The sequence below is a fragment of the Protopterus annectens genome, chromosome 2.part0 (assembly GCF_019279795.1).
Source record: "Protopterus annectens isolate FY-2018-M chromosome 2.part0, PAN1.0, whole genome shotgun sequence".
NCBI lineage: Eukaryota > Metazoa > Chordata > Ceratodontiformes > Protopteridae > Protopterus > Protopterus annectens.
This window is the reverse complement of record NC_056728.1, coordinates 1,170,081,622-1,170,099,812: the sequence shown is the minus strand read 5'-3', so window position 1 is coordinate 1,170,099,812 and position 18,191 is coordinate 1,170,081,622. Positions and strand designations below refer to the sequence as shown.

Sequence of the window (18,191 nt, the reverse complement as noted above, 5' to 3'; positions counted from 1 at the left end):
GGAAAAAATCAGAGGATTAGAACCATGATGGAATTCTATCAGGGAAACTTCCTCCCTATCTAAAATTTGAGGAATACCCCCTGGTCCCTCAGAAATAACCAGCCTAGGTTCCCCAATCTCATATGAAGCTGATGTTTGGTCAGCCACAGTAGACGTGCAACTAGACTGCCACATATCACCTTCAGACAGGTTTAGTCTGAGCCAGCTGCAGAAACCAGATAGTCTTATGACTCCCCAAGTAACACCGCAAATATATTATAAAAACACAGCGGACTTGACTATACCACTAAACTGCTCCAGACAAGGTTTAATTTATTAAGTAAACTAATAAAAATATTAAGTAAACTAATATAAACCAAACAAATAAAAATATAAAACATAAGCGCTTTGATCTCAGTATTTGAAACTTCATCAGTTGATGAATTTCTGCTCTGGCTGCAAGGAAGTTCTGAGATAATTCACACTTGTATGCCTCCTATGTACCTCCCACCTTTGGGCTTAGGTCATATGTCTGGCAAAAGGAAAGTTCCCAGGCTTTGGTATACCAGATAGGATATCCCTTGTGTTATTCATACTGCAACAGTGATTTTAGAAGGACATCATTGGAACAAGGACTGGAATCAGCTGTTAAATTTATTATATTACTAAACTTCTCTCTAACACAAGCATCATCTGATGACCTTACATATGAGTATACAAGAAAATTGATTAGTCATGACTACATTGCATAGACAAAATGCTTTTGTGCAGTGTGCTGCAAGTATTTTTATGCAACAGAGGTATTTTTACCAACCACAGTAGGTCAGAATATTCAGATATGATCCCTATTTCCTAAAAGCTACACACGATAAAAGTCAACAAAGAATACATACACTGCTGACTAGCTTATACAGCCACAGTTATGTAATTCAGTACAAGTAACATGAAAATCTGCAAGTATCTGGAATAATTTTCTAAGGAGTTTCTGCAGCAAAGCTACAGCAAATAGAAAGGAGTATATTATCACAGTAGACCAATCACAGTACTACTATACTTACTGCCATAGTATCTACAAAAATTACTTTCTAAATAATTCAACATGTAAACTTGAGAAACCATTACTAGACCTATAAGATTTTACAAATGATTTACTGACCTATTTTAGTGGCAATATAGTCACATACTCCTTTTATCTATCTTAACCTCTGTTTTCCCTGCCAGTCTAGTTTCCTGAGCCATCATTGCATAGAGATGACCATCACAAGGGTAATGACTGACATCTTGTTGGTAAGAGATTCTTGATTTCTCTCAGCCCTGGTCCTTCTTGGCTGTGTCTGACACTGAGAATTGCAAAATCATGCTTGAGAATATATATTCAAATCTCCTGGATCTATCTGCCATATTTCTTGACACACAGAGTGGACAATCACATGAATAATTACTTCAGCTTCATCTTAAAACTTTAGTTTTTCCCACAAAGCACCAGATACAAATGTTAAAGCAATTAAACAAAACTACATAAAAATTAGAAATAAATACAAGAAGTAGTAAAATATCACATATCAAACAATAGAAACAATAAATCAAAAACATGTCTGTTACCAAAATGAGAAATGAATATAAGATAAAGTCAATAAATTAACAGAAGTATCAATGAACATTTTTGATAATAACTTCAGAGCACAAAAACTTTTAGCACAACAACTTAACCAACAAAAAGTAGAAATAGTTGTCAAAATTAGGGAACCTACGGCAAGAAAAATAACCAGAGATCCTATTAAGGTAATAGAGACATCTGTGAAAATTTATGAAAATTTGTATAAGGCAGAAGAATGTAGAAGCCAAGAAAAGGTACACATTGAAATATTTATGGAAAACTTAATTATGCAAGATGAGGCCCAATAATTAATAGCTAAGATAGGAAGAGATTAAATAAAAATGGTGATGTATAATGAATCAACAGAGAACTCTCCAGAAAAGTTTAGAAGTTGGAAAGAAGAAAGTAAGAAATAAAAATCTGGAAGGGTTTGTTTAACAACATTAGAGAATGGAAGGGAAGGGGTACCATCATCTTAGAAGAAAGCTGTGGTAACTGTATTACCCAAGGAGGGTAAAGACACTTCAGACACAGCTTCATACAGACCCATTTAAATTTTAAACCATGATTGTAAAGTGTTTATGTCTATACTAGCTAAGAGAATAACAAACATGTTGCCAGGTCTGATAGATATGGATCAATGTGGTTTTGTAGAGGGCAGGCAAACATTTGACAACAGGTCTATATTAAAATCACAAAGAGGTGTTACACTGAATGCCTCTTCAGTGACACATAAAGACCAAAGTCTGAAAATAGTGAATGCTCAGGCCAGCGATTTTTTTCCCCAGGGGAAAAATATCGCTGGCCTGAGCCATAGCATTGCCCTTTAGCCCACTGTAGTGGGATTTCGGAGTTGGTATATTTAGTTAGGGAGGGTGTGGGGGGCACCTCCTACCACGTTGGGGTGTGTGGGGGGACAAAGCCCCCCACTTAGTTATGTTTTAAATAGTGTGTGTGTGTGTGTGTGTGTGTGTGTGTTTGGTACTAGCGATTTCTTTCCCAGGGAAAGAAATCACTGTTTTGACCATTCGCGGTTTAGTGCGTTCGATCTTTATGTGTCGGTGAAGAGGCATTCAATGTAATGCCTCTTTGCGATTTTAATATAGACCCTTTGACAACATTAACAAAACACTGATGGTAGAGAAAGAAGCTTAATTAAAATAACAAAACAAAAAAGACATTGTTGGTGGGTCTTGATGCAGAAAAAGTATTTCATAGGGTCAGCTGGGATTTTATGAGTAGGCCAATGGTAGCATTTACATTCACTCATAGAGACCCAGTCTCACATAATACCATCACAACCTCAAATCATACACATAAACACACAAAGACATACTCGGAGGCTCTGATCAAAAATCTACCAAAACAGCAGAGGCCACCAAAGCAGACACCCAAACAACTACCACCTCAGAACACAACACCTGCAACACATAGACCACACAGTCAGAGTGTCAAGCAGTCACAGCCCTTAAGGCCAAACACAATGCCAGACACACTAGTCATTGGTGACTCCATAGTCAGACACACTGACGTCCCGCTCACCAGACTGAGTAAGGAGAAGGTCACAGTAAGCTGCCTGTCGGGCGCTAGAATCCGCCACATAACGCATGCACTCAGGTCTCTCAACAGCAGGTACAAGTACGACTCAATCATTGTCCACGCTGGTGTAAACGACCTGAGACGTACCTCCTTGGACTACATGAAAAGAGACATAGAGGAGCTCTCTGATTATGTAGCCCAAGCAGGTATGACCCTGACCTTGAGCAGTATCCTACCTTCACCAAGAATGATGCCACAATACAGAGATAAGATGATCAGCTTTAACAATTGGCTTAAACTCTGGTGTCATTCAAAGGGGATCCAATGTCTGTCTGCCTGGGATGACATGCTGGACAAGTCACGCTGCTTCGCAAGGGATGGCTTCCACCTGTCACCCCTGGGATTCCGGATTTTGGCAAAGGCTCTTGTCACTCCCATAGTGCCTTTAGGCAAGGCTCAAATTCTAAACCTACCACCCTAGAACACAACAAAGAAAAAAAAACTAAGGGTAATGCTGCTCAATGCCAGAAGTCTCAACCTCAAGATGCACGCACTCGAGGCCCTTCTCAGTATGGAGAACATCAATGTCTGTGCTGTGACAGAAACCTGGTTCAAGGCTCCTGAGAGCACCCCAGCACTATCAGGTTTTACCTCATATCATGCGTTCCAGCCCCAAAATCCGGACAATACCAAGAAAGGTGGGGGGGTATCCATATTCATCAAGGACACCCACACCTCAAGATTGGTGGCAACGCACGATGCATCGGAAACCATCCAGGTGCAATTAACCATAGGCAAAACTGCTCTGCAATTTGTAGCATGTTACAGGCCACCCTCGCAAACTCAGGAACCTCACATGGCCTTCCTGAAAACACTGGAGGGGATAAAAGTATCTCCGAACACCATCATACTATGTGACTTCAACTACCCTAATATAGACTGGGAACACTACTCAAGCCGAAACACTCTAGCCCAAAATTTCCTGGAATTCATAAACTCAAATGCCATGGAACAACTAGTCACCATCCCCACAAGAGGAGAAAACATACTTGATCTCATCATCACGAACATGGGAGCACAATGTTCAACACCGGAAGTATACCCCTCACTGGTGAGATCAGATCACAAACTAATCTCGCTGGAGGTCCTCATCCCGTCCCCACCCGAAATAAAAAAGACCACAATAAAGAACTTCTCGAAAGCCGACTTCACACTTCTAAAGACTAGTGTGGTCTCCTTTAAGGCCCCCGAGCCGGCGGTAAACATTACTCAAACCGCTGAATCACTTACAAATGCCTTCTACCAGCACCTGCAGGGCTGCATGGATCAGGCAATCCCAAGCAAAACAAAGACTCTTTGTACCAAAGGCAAGCATCCAGTCTGGTGGACCCCAGCCATAAACAAACTCTACAACAAAAGGAGAAAGCTACTACAAGATAGAGCAAAATCCTTAAAAGGTAAGACACCGCTGATCACTATAAGTAAAAAGCTAAGAGCTCTCATAAAATCATCCAAAGCTAATTTTGAGAGAAAAATAGCTAAGGACTCTAAAGACAACCATAAGGCATTATTTAGCTATGTCAGAAACCTAGGAGGAAACTCCCAGATATGCTCAGAATTAGTTCAAAATGATGTGAAGATTGCTGATCCTACAGACATTGCCAACATACTGGCTGACAGGTTCAGTGCAAACCCCCCCCCCTAAAGGAGAGATATCTATACCAAATGATTGTAGCCCGCCAAACATCTCTAACGCCCAGGTGAGAACTGCTCTCTCCAAGGCAAAGAACACAGCATCCATGGGACCTGATGGTGTCCCCGGCTGTGTGCTCCACAAACTCAATGAGGAATTAAACCCACAGTTAGGACAGCTGTTTAATCTTAGTCTCACCTCCGGATACGTACCCAGGGAGTGGCGCACAGTGACTGTGGTCCCACTCCACAAAGGCGGTGCCTCCACCGACCCTGGAAATTACCGTCCCATTAGCTTGACAGGCCTTATCTGCAAAGCCATGGAGAGGATCATAATGGATCTCATAAATAAAGACATAGGGAATTTGCAGACTTTGGATCCAACCCAGTTTGGCTTTGTCAAAGGCAGATCATGCCTTTTAAACTTGGTTGACTTTTTCGAAACAGTCACCAAGGCCATTGATGAGGGAAAGGCAGTCCATACAGCTTACCTAGACCTGGCGAAGGCTTTCAATACAATACCCCACTCGGGTATCATTGAAAATCTCATCAACTTAAATGTAAACCCATACATTACAAGATGGGTTGCAAACTGGCTGAGTGACAGAACCCACAGGGTCAGAGTTGCTGGCGCCATGTCAGACTCAAAGCCTGTCACAAGTGGTGTCCCACAGGGCTCAGTCCTGGGCCCACTCTTGTTTGGCATCTACTTTTCTGAAGTACAAGCAAACACAGGAGGGTTATGGCTGACAAAGTTTGCAGATGACTGCAAACTGGGCGCCGTAGTCGAAAACACATCTGACACAGATATCCTTCAGAAGGGTCTCACAGAAACGGATAACTGGTGCCAGAGCCATGGCCTAAAGTTAAATGCCAAGAAATGCATAGTCATACCCTTCAGGAAAAACAAGGTTACCCCTAGCTACCATATAGGTGGCAATCCCCTGATCACAGAAGAAGTTATCAGGGACCTGGGGACACAGGTTGACAGTAGCCTTTCATTCGACACTCATATTGCTAAAGCAGTTAGGAAGACCTTCTACATTGCCCACCTAATCATGAAGGGATTCACATCTTGATCAAGGGAGGTCATAGTCCCCCTATACTCATCACTCATCAGACCAATGATTGAGTACAATGCCCCATTCGGAATGTATCTGACCCGACACTTGCAGCAGCTGGAGAGGCCACAAAAGTTCCTCACCAAAAAGATAAAGGGTCTCAAAAATATGTCTTATGCTGCCCGACTGAAAGAACTCCAGTTATATTCAGTTGCTTACCGCTTGCTCAGATGTGACCTGTGCCTGACATACAAGGCCATGTCAAACCCAGATTTGATGAACATGCTTCATCTCAAAAAATCTAGATCCCTCAGAGCCACAAGGGTGGGAGACTTAAACCTCGACACGGTTATTAATAGGACGTGCTGGAGGGATAGATTCATCACCCAAAGACTCCTCATGCTGTGGAACAAAATCCCGGTTTATGTGAGGCAGAGCACCTCGCTGGCCTTGTTCAAGAGGAATCTTGACCAATGGATGGGAGATCGCAGATACACCCCAGGGGTTACCTCAGTGTCACTGCTTGACAGAGGCACAGCAAAATAATGGGCATAGTTTCTCCAAACTAAAGGGGTGGTGTAAGCCACAAAACTATGGGCTAGGCTTGTAAATGCCCTCGGGCAGATAGCCTAGTATGAACCTATGAACCTATGAACCTAATAGGGCTAATTAGGAGGATATAAAAAGGGTTGACAGCATCAGTTAAGATGGGAGGATTTCTCTTTGATAGGCTGTGTTTGAACAGATGTAATATGTTGGTAAGGAGCAGTATCAGTAATTAGCCTTGGCATGCAGAGATGTAATATGTTAGTAAGCCATAGTATCAGTAATTAGCCTTGTCTTGAAGTTGAGCACAAGCTAGAGATGCTTAGTCTCAATGTCAGAGGACTCTAGGTAAAGGCAATTAGAGTAATTAATTCAAGAGGAGGCCAAAACATAAACTACTACTAAATAATCGGCTTGAGGAATAATGGGCTTGATTATGAAGATATTACATAGGCAGAAAAAGAATGATTTTTCTGTGACTTCCCCCTGGTCCCTAAATATCAACTAATTATCCAGGATCATTATGAAGTTGTGCACTCTGCTAATAAACTCAACCTTATAGACATCATAAGAGATACATTTGAAAGTAGGGTAGCTGAAGGTACCATTTAGTGCCGTAGTCCCTGTTTTGGAGCTGTTAAGCTTCAACCAATTATATATAAGCCATTGATGAATAGCCTACAGGTCATCAGCAAGGGTATGTTGTATTCACCATATTATCCTGCAGGAAGAAGAGGTAAAGCTGGTTGTTATTTGTAGCAACAATACATTAACTCCCTCCCCCTAAACAAATCTCCTTAAGTAAGCATAAATACTGCAAAAAAAAAGAGAGAGAGAGAGAGAGAGAGAGCCCAAGATCAAATCCTGCAATTCATCAAAACCTGTTTCTTCTGTAGCCTAGAACTATAGCAGATAACAAACTCCTCCCCTAGTCTTGTTCCATCTAGGGCACAGAGTCACAGAGATTTGGGGTGGAATGGCAGGTCCCAAATGAAGGCAGAAGGAGTCATCAAGCCAGGTTTCCATAATAAATGAAAGGCCATTATCAGTCAGCAATCCTAAGGTAATTCCAGACTTATAACAGATAGACCTCACACTGGAATACAGTGTCCAAAAACATTCTCCAGGAGGATTTCTTGCCATCACTTGTCATTGATGGAATAGCAGAACTCTAAATACTATCCAAAAGAGAGACTAAGATCCTTTGGCTGTTTTGTCTCAGGGAGGGGGCCCTATTTCCACAAATCTACCAGAGGTATATTCCCAGGAGTGTTCATAATGGCACACATCTGTTTATCTCTTCTGGGCCTGGACAAATTGCATAGCACCTGCACAGATGGAAAATAGGAACTGACAAATGAGAAAGGGTGAAGGGGAGATAAGCTATCAGAACAGCTGTATTATATTTACAGAGACAGCCATAGGTAAAAATAATTTAACTTTAGAGATAAATAAAACAGATAAAAATGTAATAATGAACAATAATAATAACAACTAATAATTATAATAATAATGTAAAAATCAAGAGATTAAAACAAAAGAAGTGAGAGTGAAAGAGAAAACAAGAAGGAAGATAAAGAGAGCTATGGTGCACTGTGTGAAAAGTAATAACACTAGAAACTGATAAGGAAGAGTAATAAAGAGATTAGAAAAAGGAAGAATTGTAGCTAGAAAGTGAATATGATAAGTAAAAGAGATATAGTGAAGGTTGGGACATAAGGCTAGGAAAAATACCATAGATCAGAAGGGTGCACTAGGTAAACTGTAATTAGTGCACTTAAATTGTCCTATGGGTTTTAATATATGTAACTTCACTTCCCAGTACCTAAAAAGTGGGTAAATAATAAAGTTTCAAGAGAAACCTGCATGTACTTAGAAGGAGTAAAGTACTTACAATGAACCAAAATGAAGGCAAACTGTAGTCAGTTCATCAGAGTGCACATAGATCGGCCCTGAACTACAAATCAAAATATGCATCAATAATCATCACTCAAATAAGTCAATTATAAAAAAAAATAAACATGTAATAAAACAGATCCTGGGAAAGTTACAATGAGTAATAAATAGATCTGGATCAAGACACAAGATAAAGACAAAAATCAGGAGGATAATCAAGTTAAAGTTCGAGAACATAAAATATAACCGTACCAAAGAAATGGAAAGAATGTCAGCAAACAAGAAAAAAAAAGTTAAAAAGAAAGACATGTAATTTAGTATGAGAAGACATGTAAAAGATAGGTTCAGAAAAGATCTTCATTACATAATGGAAACACTTAAGTGTTATGAAATTAAAACCAGAAGCAAATGAATCCAATATAAAAATACAGCCCAGTCTCAGGGAAATAAACAAGTATAAAACAAAAGGCCTGCCTGAACTAAAAGGCACTACTTCATGTAAAAGTGTGATAAATAGACAGTATCTAAAATGCAATGATATTAGGTGATTAACCAACAGGGAAATGTACTACTATACTATATGAATCATAGTACTGAGTAAATGAGTGACAATGTCAGAAAAGCACGAGCATAACTGTAAAATAATACAAAAATGAAGCAAGTAATTCATAAAGTTAAATGTTAACAAACTACCTGAACTAACACCCTTTTCCCCATTTTCTACATGGGGTCAAAGTGTCATGTCACTTGTCACAAACTGTCCCTATTCAATGCCACTCTCTTGTATTCTTCAACACTCGTGCCTGACTGTCACAGGTCTCTCACACAACCCATACATCTCTTTACTGGATGCCATCATTTCCTCCTGTCTGTCCTAAATCTTCTTCACAAGATTCTCTTTTGCTTTCCTGCACATGTTACCAAGCAATCATAATCTGTTCTCTTTGACCTTTTCTGCAACAGGAGTGAGTTTGGCTTCTGCTCTGATGTCATCATGTCTTCACCTGCCCCTCAGTTTGCATCCGACCAGTCTCAGGCACTTCATCTCCATCATCTCTAGCTTTCCTCACCTGCTCTACCTTCACTGCCCTGTTTTCTGTACCATATAGTTATACTGGTAATAACACTGTTTTGTACACTTACTTTTCAGCTTCTTTTGCATTTTTTTATCATACACTATCCCTGACACTCTGTGCCAGTTAGCTGCAGCCCCTCTGATTCTAGCTTTGACCTGCTCATTCAGACTTCCCTTCTCCTCAATCATCCCTGCCAGATACTTGAAGCTGTTAACTTGTTCCACTATTTTTCTTTCTATCTCAGTTTTCAGCTTCTTCTGATTTCTCCCATTTGCTGCCATTACAGCTATCTTATCTGTACTCAGTTTCATGCCATTTCCCTTCAGTTTTGCATTCCATTCCCCTACCCTTTGCTGAAGTTCTTGCTCAGAGTCTGCCTGTAATGCCACATCATCTGTATACACCAAATTTGTTGACCTGCCCCTTCTAAGCTGTTTGCTAATGCAGTCCATTAAGAGTATGAACAGCAGTGGGATCACAGCTGAGCACTGATATACACTCAGCCTATCTGGGAACACCTTTATATGATTAAACAGTCTTCATACTTGAGTCATTGGGTCCATGTACATATCTTGCACTGATTCTACCAATGTTTCTGGGACTTTGACCACTGCAGGCTTGCCCAAATCAACTTTCTTGGGACCTTGTCATATGCTTTCTTCAGGTCTATGAATGCCCATTTGAACTCTTCCCTCATTTGTAGCTTCTTCTGATATATCTGTCTAACTGCAAACATTGGGTCAGTTGAGCTATATACTGACCTGAGTCCAAACTGCTCATTTCCCATCCTACTTTCTACTACTCTGTGTATTCATTTATCAATTACCCTCCGTAGAACTTTCATGCAATGTTATAGGAGTTTGATAACTCTATACTACTCACAGTTATGAATGTTCCCTTTCCTTTTGAAAACTGGCACTAGTATTCTCCAGTTATTCAGGATACATCTTTCTCTCCACACTGATATGAGTATCCTCATGAGCCATTTTCTTTAGTGCTGTTCCCACTTCTAGGGTAGGCTTCCCCTCTTCTCTCACCATGGGCTGTGTCTGGGGCAGTACATTCCCATACCTGGCTCAGCTCCACATCTGTTCTGTAGCCCTTATAATTGCTGTTTTGAGGTGCTGCCATTCTTCTTCAGCTTCACCTATTTCCTCATTTTCTTGAGGTGCTACAACCCTGAGTAATTCTTTGAATCATTGTTCTTTCTCTCCAGTCAACTTCCAGTTCTTCAGCCTGGTCAATGTTGTCCTAAGTTAGAGCCTTCTCTGACCACTGCTTGCAGCTGATGTTGGAAACCAGTGGTTTATGTGGTAAGACAAGTGTTTCACTGGAGATGACTTTGCAGTCACTGATCCTACCCCAGTGCTATTTCCTTACTGGGAGAAAGTCCACCTAAATTGCATGTTGACTGTTTCTGTATGTGATCTTGTGATTGACTTTCTTTCCGAACCATGTGTTGGCTACTATCAAGCCATTTGCCAAACAGAAGTCTAGAATGGCCTCTCCTTCTTTATTCATGTTACCCCACCCAGGCAGTCCCCATATCCTGTTCTGTCTGTCCCAATATGCACATTCAGGTCACCCATTATCAACACCACTTCCTGTTGTCCTACTTTATCTAGTAGATCCTGCAATTGCTGTCTGAATGCACTCTTTTCCTCACTATCACAACACTGCTGTGGGGCATAAGCTGAGATTATGAACACTGCCCTATCATTAGGCTGGAGTCTGATTGTCATAAGTCTGCCACTAATTCTGATGACATCCCTTACTGTCTTCTAAACCTTCTCCCTCTCCACAGGTTCCCACACCATTTCTAGTATGTCCTTCTCCTGAGTAGTAGACTCTGGATCCCAAGCCAATTGGTTTTGCTGCACTGCCCTTCCACCTTGTCTCCTGGATACATATGATGTCCAGCCACCTCCTTACCATCATGTCATCCACTTTCAAACTTCATCCTGTCAATGAACCTACTCTGAGTGTGGCAATTCTTAGTTCATGTTTGACAGGTTGATTGGCTTCATCTCCAACTTTTGCTCACTAGAGCAATCCCATGTAATCCAAGCTGGGCAACTGGCCACCCAGTAGCTTACTGACCCAAGGCTGCTGAGCTTTATGTCAGGCACACACTGGCCAACAAGGAAACATACACCCCTTCCACCATTAACATGGGTCCCTGGCATAGATTGAAGTAGACTTGGTCCTCAACTCATTATCATCGGCAAATATCCATGCCCATTTTGGAGACATTAGTCAACACAACTAGATAAACTTGAGCAATATTTTTACACCCTCAAGTGACTAGACATGCCACAATGTTCAGTCTATGCTCCATGTTCTCCTAGCATGAGGATACTGTGCACCACAGTATATGCTCAAAGTGGTTGGTCTGTGCAACTCATTCCCTATACAGCAACATCTATAGGCTGTGCTGTTGCCCACAGTTCCATTCTTATGTGAGTTTGAGATGGAAACACTCAGCATGTTTTTCAAAAGTGGGAGGAACCCCCACATAGACAACATGCTAACTACAAACAGGCATTAGTCAGAGGTCAGGATTAAACCTTACACCTTTTTCATGGGAAGCAAAGACTTTAATCATTATGCCAACTGATCTGTCTTTCATCTTAGCTGGTATATAAATACTCACTGGAGAAACAAACTGGAGTTTGTGACCCAGGTGTGGGATATGGACTTGCTCTTTGATGACTCACACTCACTAAATGACCAGCAGGTAGAATTGATGAAATCTTTCTGTTTTCAGATATGAAATACTGCTCAGATCAAACATCCCATCCATATGAGGACTTTGATACATTTACCTGTGATCTAGTTTTTTCCTACCTAAGCTCATTCAATGCCCTTTAATTTGGTCTTCCAGAAACAGAACTTGACTACCTTCTGTATAAACAGAACTCCATGGATGGAGTTCCAACCTGTTCATACTGGTTGAATTATATCAGTCATGTGCTGTCCGATATTAGAAAGAAGGGTGGTTTGTAAGGCATAATTGTTAACATACTTGACTTTGGTCTTTTCTAATAGCCCTATAAAGTCTCTTTCGGATTATCCTTTCTGCTTGGCAGGTAAGAGGTTTGTAATAGTTTCTAAAATATGCCTAAATTCTTTGAGTTGTCTTTTCTTTTTTTTTTTTTTTTGCTAGAGACTATTGTTGCAAAACAGTGCCTTATTAGCTGTGGGGTGTACTTCTGTGGCCAAATTTAAAAGTAGAGTCTAAAGACCAATGTATTCCAGAAAACATTTTTTGATTATTATGATGTATGTCATTTGTTCACTGCTGCAGTAGCCTTAGCTGTATATAGCATATATCCTGCATAGGATATAACAGCCAGCAAGTTTCCAGAGCTTAAGGGCACTTTTCATATACCCAAACCATTATCAGCTTGAGCAAAGCTTTCCTGCTGCTGAAGAACACTAGTCTTGCAGGCTTTCCAGGATCGACAGTCGGTTAACGGATCTCATTTACTTGGCAGATAAGTTCCCTTTAAGGAAAAAAAACTTCCATGTTTTATTTTTATGACAGAAACTTAACATTTTCTGTGAAATTACATTTAAATCTAGAAAAATGTGTTTTTACAGAGTGTGACATAAATGTAACCACTTTACTGAGAAGTGTGACTTTTAACTTTTGTGGAAAAAAGTTGTTAAAACAAAGTTCATTTTGTTCTTCTTAACTAAAACTTGAATTCAATTACTTTTGAGGGCAGGGTAAATGTTTAAAGTGTTCTTCATTTTGTTTTTTTTTGGGGGGGGTGGTGTACTTTTTAATACTTACTTGTTTCACAAAGTACTGCTCTCAATCTTATTTGGGCTTCAGGCACAATTTTTCGCTTCACCATAGAACAAATTACCATTTCCTCAGTTCTTCCTTTTTCCAGTCTCACAGTGAAGAAGAAAATGTCCAAACAGCCTTTGCCCTTCAGTAAAATAAAAATGTCCAATAAGTGAGATAACCAGCTAAATGGACTATATGGTAGAATTAAAACAGAAAAACAATAAACCAAAAAGACACTCTACCCGGCTTAAATACGATAAATAGTATTAAAACTGTACTTAAGTTAAAGCAATTGATTATTTAATGCTGTATGAGAATTTTTAAACTGTTTCTATAGTATTGTTTTTTTACATCTTATGTGGTTTTATTGATAATTAAAGGGTTCATTTTTATTAAACAAATTAGTTTTAATTAATAGGCTGGCTGTGATTTTAAACTGTTATATAAAATGCTGAACTGATGTTTTAAACTGTTCCATTGAGAAAGAGTCTTGTACTTGAAAGCTTTGCAGTGTTGCAGTTTTGCAGTTTATTGAATAAAATTATTATTTTGTGAGATGGTCGGTCTTTTTGGTTTATTGTTTTTCTTTTCTAGAATAAAAATTTCACTAAGCCATAGATGGGTGGCTCTGTTGTGGCCATTTCTAGTTCCTCAGACAATTCATTTTTTACCTTGGCTCCCTCTGGAGTAGTTCCTTCAGCTACTATGGACCAAGGGTTAGACATTTCTTCTGTAGCAGCTGGAGTGTCCTTGGTGGGTAAGGAGAGAACCACTCTTGTTGATCTCAGAGGGAGGAGCATGGAATACCTCTCTGCATAGCCTGAAATGGATATCTGTCCCCAGGGGCAATATACCTGATAGGAGATAGTCTTTTTTAAAAGAAATCCCTGTCAAAAAGAAGCATAAAAACATGTTTCTTCCTCTGTCTTTGTTACTGTGGACAGGAGTGTTTTATTGGGTTTATCTCAGGGCATAGTTCAGGCTTTTGACGATTCTATTTCTGGTGTTTCTGATAAAAGAAAAAAAAAACAAATTCTTCATTTTCTGAAGACCCCTGATATATAAAACAGGAAAATGATTTTGACGTGACAACTTCTGCTATCTCTCCTCAGCTGACTGACTGTGATTCTGAGGAGAGTGTTTCTTCCCATAGTCCCCTAGAAGAATTTTATTTTCTGAAACCATATCCAGGACGAACCATTTGATTCAGTGAGAATAAAATGCCTTGATGCAATATTATGATTTATTACAAATTAAATATCCTGAACCCACTCCTTTTCCCCCTCTTCTTCCAACACTGGTGGGTATATTTATTACAGCATGTAACTTCTCTGACAACAATCTGCTGCCCCTAAGAAAGCAGTTAGGTTGCATAAAATTTCACAACCATACAAATTTGTATTTCTTATTCCCAGATCAGACACTGCAGTGATTTCTTCAGTAAATCCTCCTACAGCAAAACATTTAATAGCTGCTAAATCCCCCCCCCCCAAAAGAGTGGGAAAGACGTTAATAGATTTGGGGAAAAAAGTGCATACCAATGCCACACTTACTTTTTAAATTTTTAATTGTCAAGCTTTTATGTTAAAGTTTATGTTTGCATCTTTTGAAAATATGAGAAACATTATAGGCACCATTCCCTCTTCTGAGGGAGCACAACTAACTGTATGAATAGTCTTACTGCTTCTGGTCCTTAGTTGACTAAAATCCTTTGAAGTGATTCAGCTTATGCATTTTCCAGAGCAGATGCTACCGGAACTGTTATGACAAGGTTTGCTTGGTCATATACACAAAATCTTCCTGCGGAAGTTAAATCTGAGATTCTGAACTGTCCTTTAAATATAGAGGTTGCTTTTGTACCATCTACTGCTGAGTGCTGAAAAAGTATTATGAGAGATGGAAACTGATACTGGGGTTTACTCATATTTTTCATCCTTCCTTCCCCCTTTCCTTCTTCGGGTTTGTTAAAGGTTTCGCACCTGCCTCTGCATTCTTTTATAAAAAGCAAAATAAGCAGGCACTGCAAGCTTCTGGCAAGCAGATATTCAAAACACTATTGCCAAGAGGCATGAAAAAGAAAGGAGGAGCCACCCAAAAACAAAGACAGTCCAACAAGTCCGAATGACTTTCTGCAGAGTTCTTCCCCCTTCCCAGCCTAACAAGCCTTTAAATCTTCCTCAAAATGTGGCTTTCCATTTCTCTCTCTGGCAATGATAATTTCAGACATTTGTGTTCTGAGAGTGATACATCAGAGATACAGGTGTCAGTCTAATCCCTTCCTCCTTTTCAGGGGATTCTTCCTCATCCATCAGATCAAACTTATTTTTTTCCTCCAGTCATTCAGCATCAACTGACTCGGGGGGGGGGGTCATAGAAGCTGTACCTCTTTCCTTGGTAGGGAAAGTTTTTTATCCAAAAATATTGATGTTATCATAGAAAGAAGCCTTTTGGGGACCAGTCTTAGATATTTATTTTCTAAACTAGTTTGTAAAAGTCCCAAAGTTCAAAATGCTATTTCTTCATGATCTGTGACTTCTATTTCCCCCTTTAAGTATCTTATTAACTCTAGGTTTAAACTGCGGTGGTGGTGCTGCGGTAGCGTTGTCGCCTCACAGTAAGACGTTGTCCTGTTCGATTCTCAGCTAGGGCGTCTTCTGTGTGGAGACATGCGTGAATGGGCCTACCTTCGTTGAAGGTTGTGCGTCAGAGCTGGCAACTCAGAACGTAAAAATCTGCTGCCAATCATTAGCGGGCCGGAGTTCCGCTGTGGCGACCCCTAACCGGGAAAAGCCAAAAAACACAACAACATTAACTCCAGATTTAAAGAATGCTTATCATCACATTCCAACAACCCCAGATTTAAAATTTTCTTCGTTTATTTTTTGTGTCTTCAGTAGTCTCCACCCCCATTACTTTTGTACACTTTTAATTGACGGGGGAGGACACTGATTTTTATTTAACAAGCATCAGCCTCTTTAAGGGCTCTAGCCTCCGTCTCCCACTTTGCATGAAAGTTCTGAAGGAGTCTTCTCAAGCTGATAATGGTTAGGGTGTGTGGAAGGTGCCCTTATAGTGATCATTTCAGCATCTACCGTTATGGCAAGACTAGTTATATAACTGTACTTTCTTGATTTCTAATGTATTTATTATTATATTTATTTATTTACATTTGTTGACCAGGAAGTCAAAAACAAAAACTTTCAGCCAAGGTACTGGGAGAAAAGCTCCATATAAAATTATACAATGTCATGCATTAATACAGAGAATGTAAATCATGTAGGATAACAACTGAGTACATGAATGTAAATCAAATCCTGCGGTATTGTGATGTATTGATTTTATCCACTGCTGCTGCTGTTACAATGTGTGCTTTCATGTGTTTTTATTTTTAATATGTAATACAAGGTGAGCTGATTGCACCAAATATCACGCTTTCTGAAAAAAACTAAATAAAATAAAATAAAACAGCATAATGAGACAAGTCAAGTGAATGTATATGTGCTAAGCAAGAAAAATAATAAACTATATGTCCCATCATAAAGTGAAGACCATGGTAACATTTAAAGTTGTATGTTGTTTTTCCAGTAATTCTGAGCATTTTAATGACATGTACAAGGTATTTGTGCTTTACTTTTTTTGCTGTACAGAGAAAACCAAATGCTTGGCCTGATGCCTGACAAGACCAGTAGATTCACCTGCAAAGGAAAGCAGGTGTTCCACTACATGGGAACCAGTACCTTCTCGGAGTACACAGTTGTGATGGATATCTCAGTTGCCAAGATTGATAGCGCTGCACCCCTCAACAAAGTGTGCCTACTAGGCTGTGGGTTTTCCACTGGTTATGGTGCTGCCATTAACTCTGCCAAGGTGATTACTGTAGCTAAGTCATGTGAACATTAAAAGAGGATATAATTAAGTAATCTGAGTCATGATGTGACAGAAATGTTATTCCAGGATCTGTGTCAGCTCTCATAAAAGCTAAATGAGGTACCATCCTCTTTTGTTTAGCATTTCTGCATTCTTTTTAATATTGCTACATGTTACTACTATGAAACGTCAAACTATCAGAAGTACTCTCAGACAGGGTTTATACGAAATTATGTTTTACCATATCTGCTGCATTCTGTTTACTGTTTCTGTGTGAATGTACAGTTTCATCAAAACAGTATGATGAAGTGTTTCTTACACAAAATAGTGGTTTATATAGAATGACAGTTACCTCTCTCAAACAAAGGGGTTTGTATCCCACACTCCCTACTAAATTATATAATCCACTTTAAGTCTGCATCACAATGCAAAAATAAGAATGTTTGCATTTTAGGAAAGCTACTTTTCTGAAACACGGAACATAAAAACTATATGATATGAGCACTTCTGCTTCAAAACAAACTCCACATATCTGTTATCTTTATCATATCAATATATCCTGTTTATAGCATACAGCACACTCTACTGTTAATTTCAGCAGACTTGTCGAACTACAGAACTAGTAGGTATATGCAGGGTGGTAATTGCTTCAGCTTGCCAAGTACTGTGGTTTTAAATGTATTCGTTTTAACTCATTAAGGCATCAACTATAACTGCTAGTTTAGCTTTAGCTATGATACTGAAAGAAGTCCATTCAAACTTTCTGTAAGGCCTGATTGCTAGGGCAGGAAGATGTTTGTCCTCTAAACAATCCTGGTAAGTTTTTAAAATTTGTGCTGCCAAAGTTAGTAAGGCAGAGTTCCACTTCCAGCTGAGTCTAATATATACAGGGACAACTGTCTCATACTTCTGCCCTGATAACAGTTTTCCTTTCAGTACCACGCATTTATTTTTAGATTGATTGCTTGATTAACTTATTTTTGATCAGCTAAGTGGATTTAAACCAAAAGTCCCCTTTTCATCCATGACCTAACTGCAGTGAGATCAAAAGATACATTCACAACAACAAATACAGATAAAATAAGTACCTCCTAAAGTAGATATAATGGGAGCAGGACCTATGCTAAATCATTTAGCAC

General features: G+C 39.5%; 1 protein-coding gene across 2 annotated transcripts in view; it reads left to right on the top strand.

Annotated features, from left to right (window-relative positions):
* The window catches only part of LOC122793404 (alcohol dehydrogenase class-3-like), a 517,897-nt gene that overhangs the window by 296,798 nt on the left and 202,908 nt on the right, over positions 1-18,191 (top strand). For both annotated transcript variants that reach the window (XM_044061379.1, XM_044061380.1), the window contains exon 5: positions 16,833-17,052. In XM_044061379.1, the coding sequence (XP_043917314.1) occupies positions 16,833-17,052 (220 nt within the window). The remainder of the gene's footprint in view (positions 1-16,832; positions 17,053-18,191) is intronic.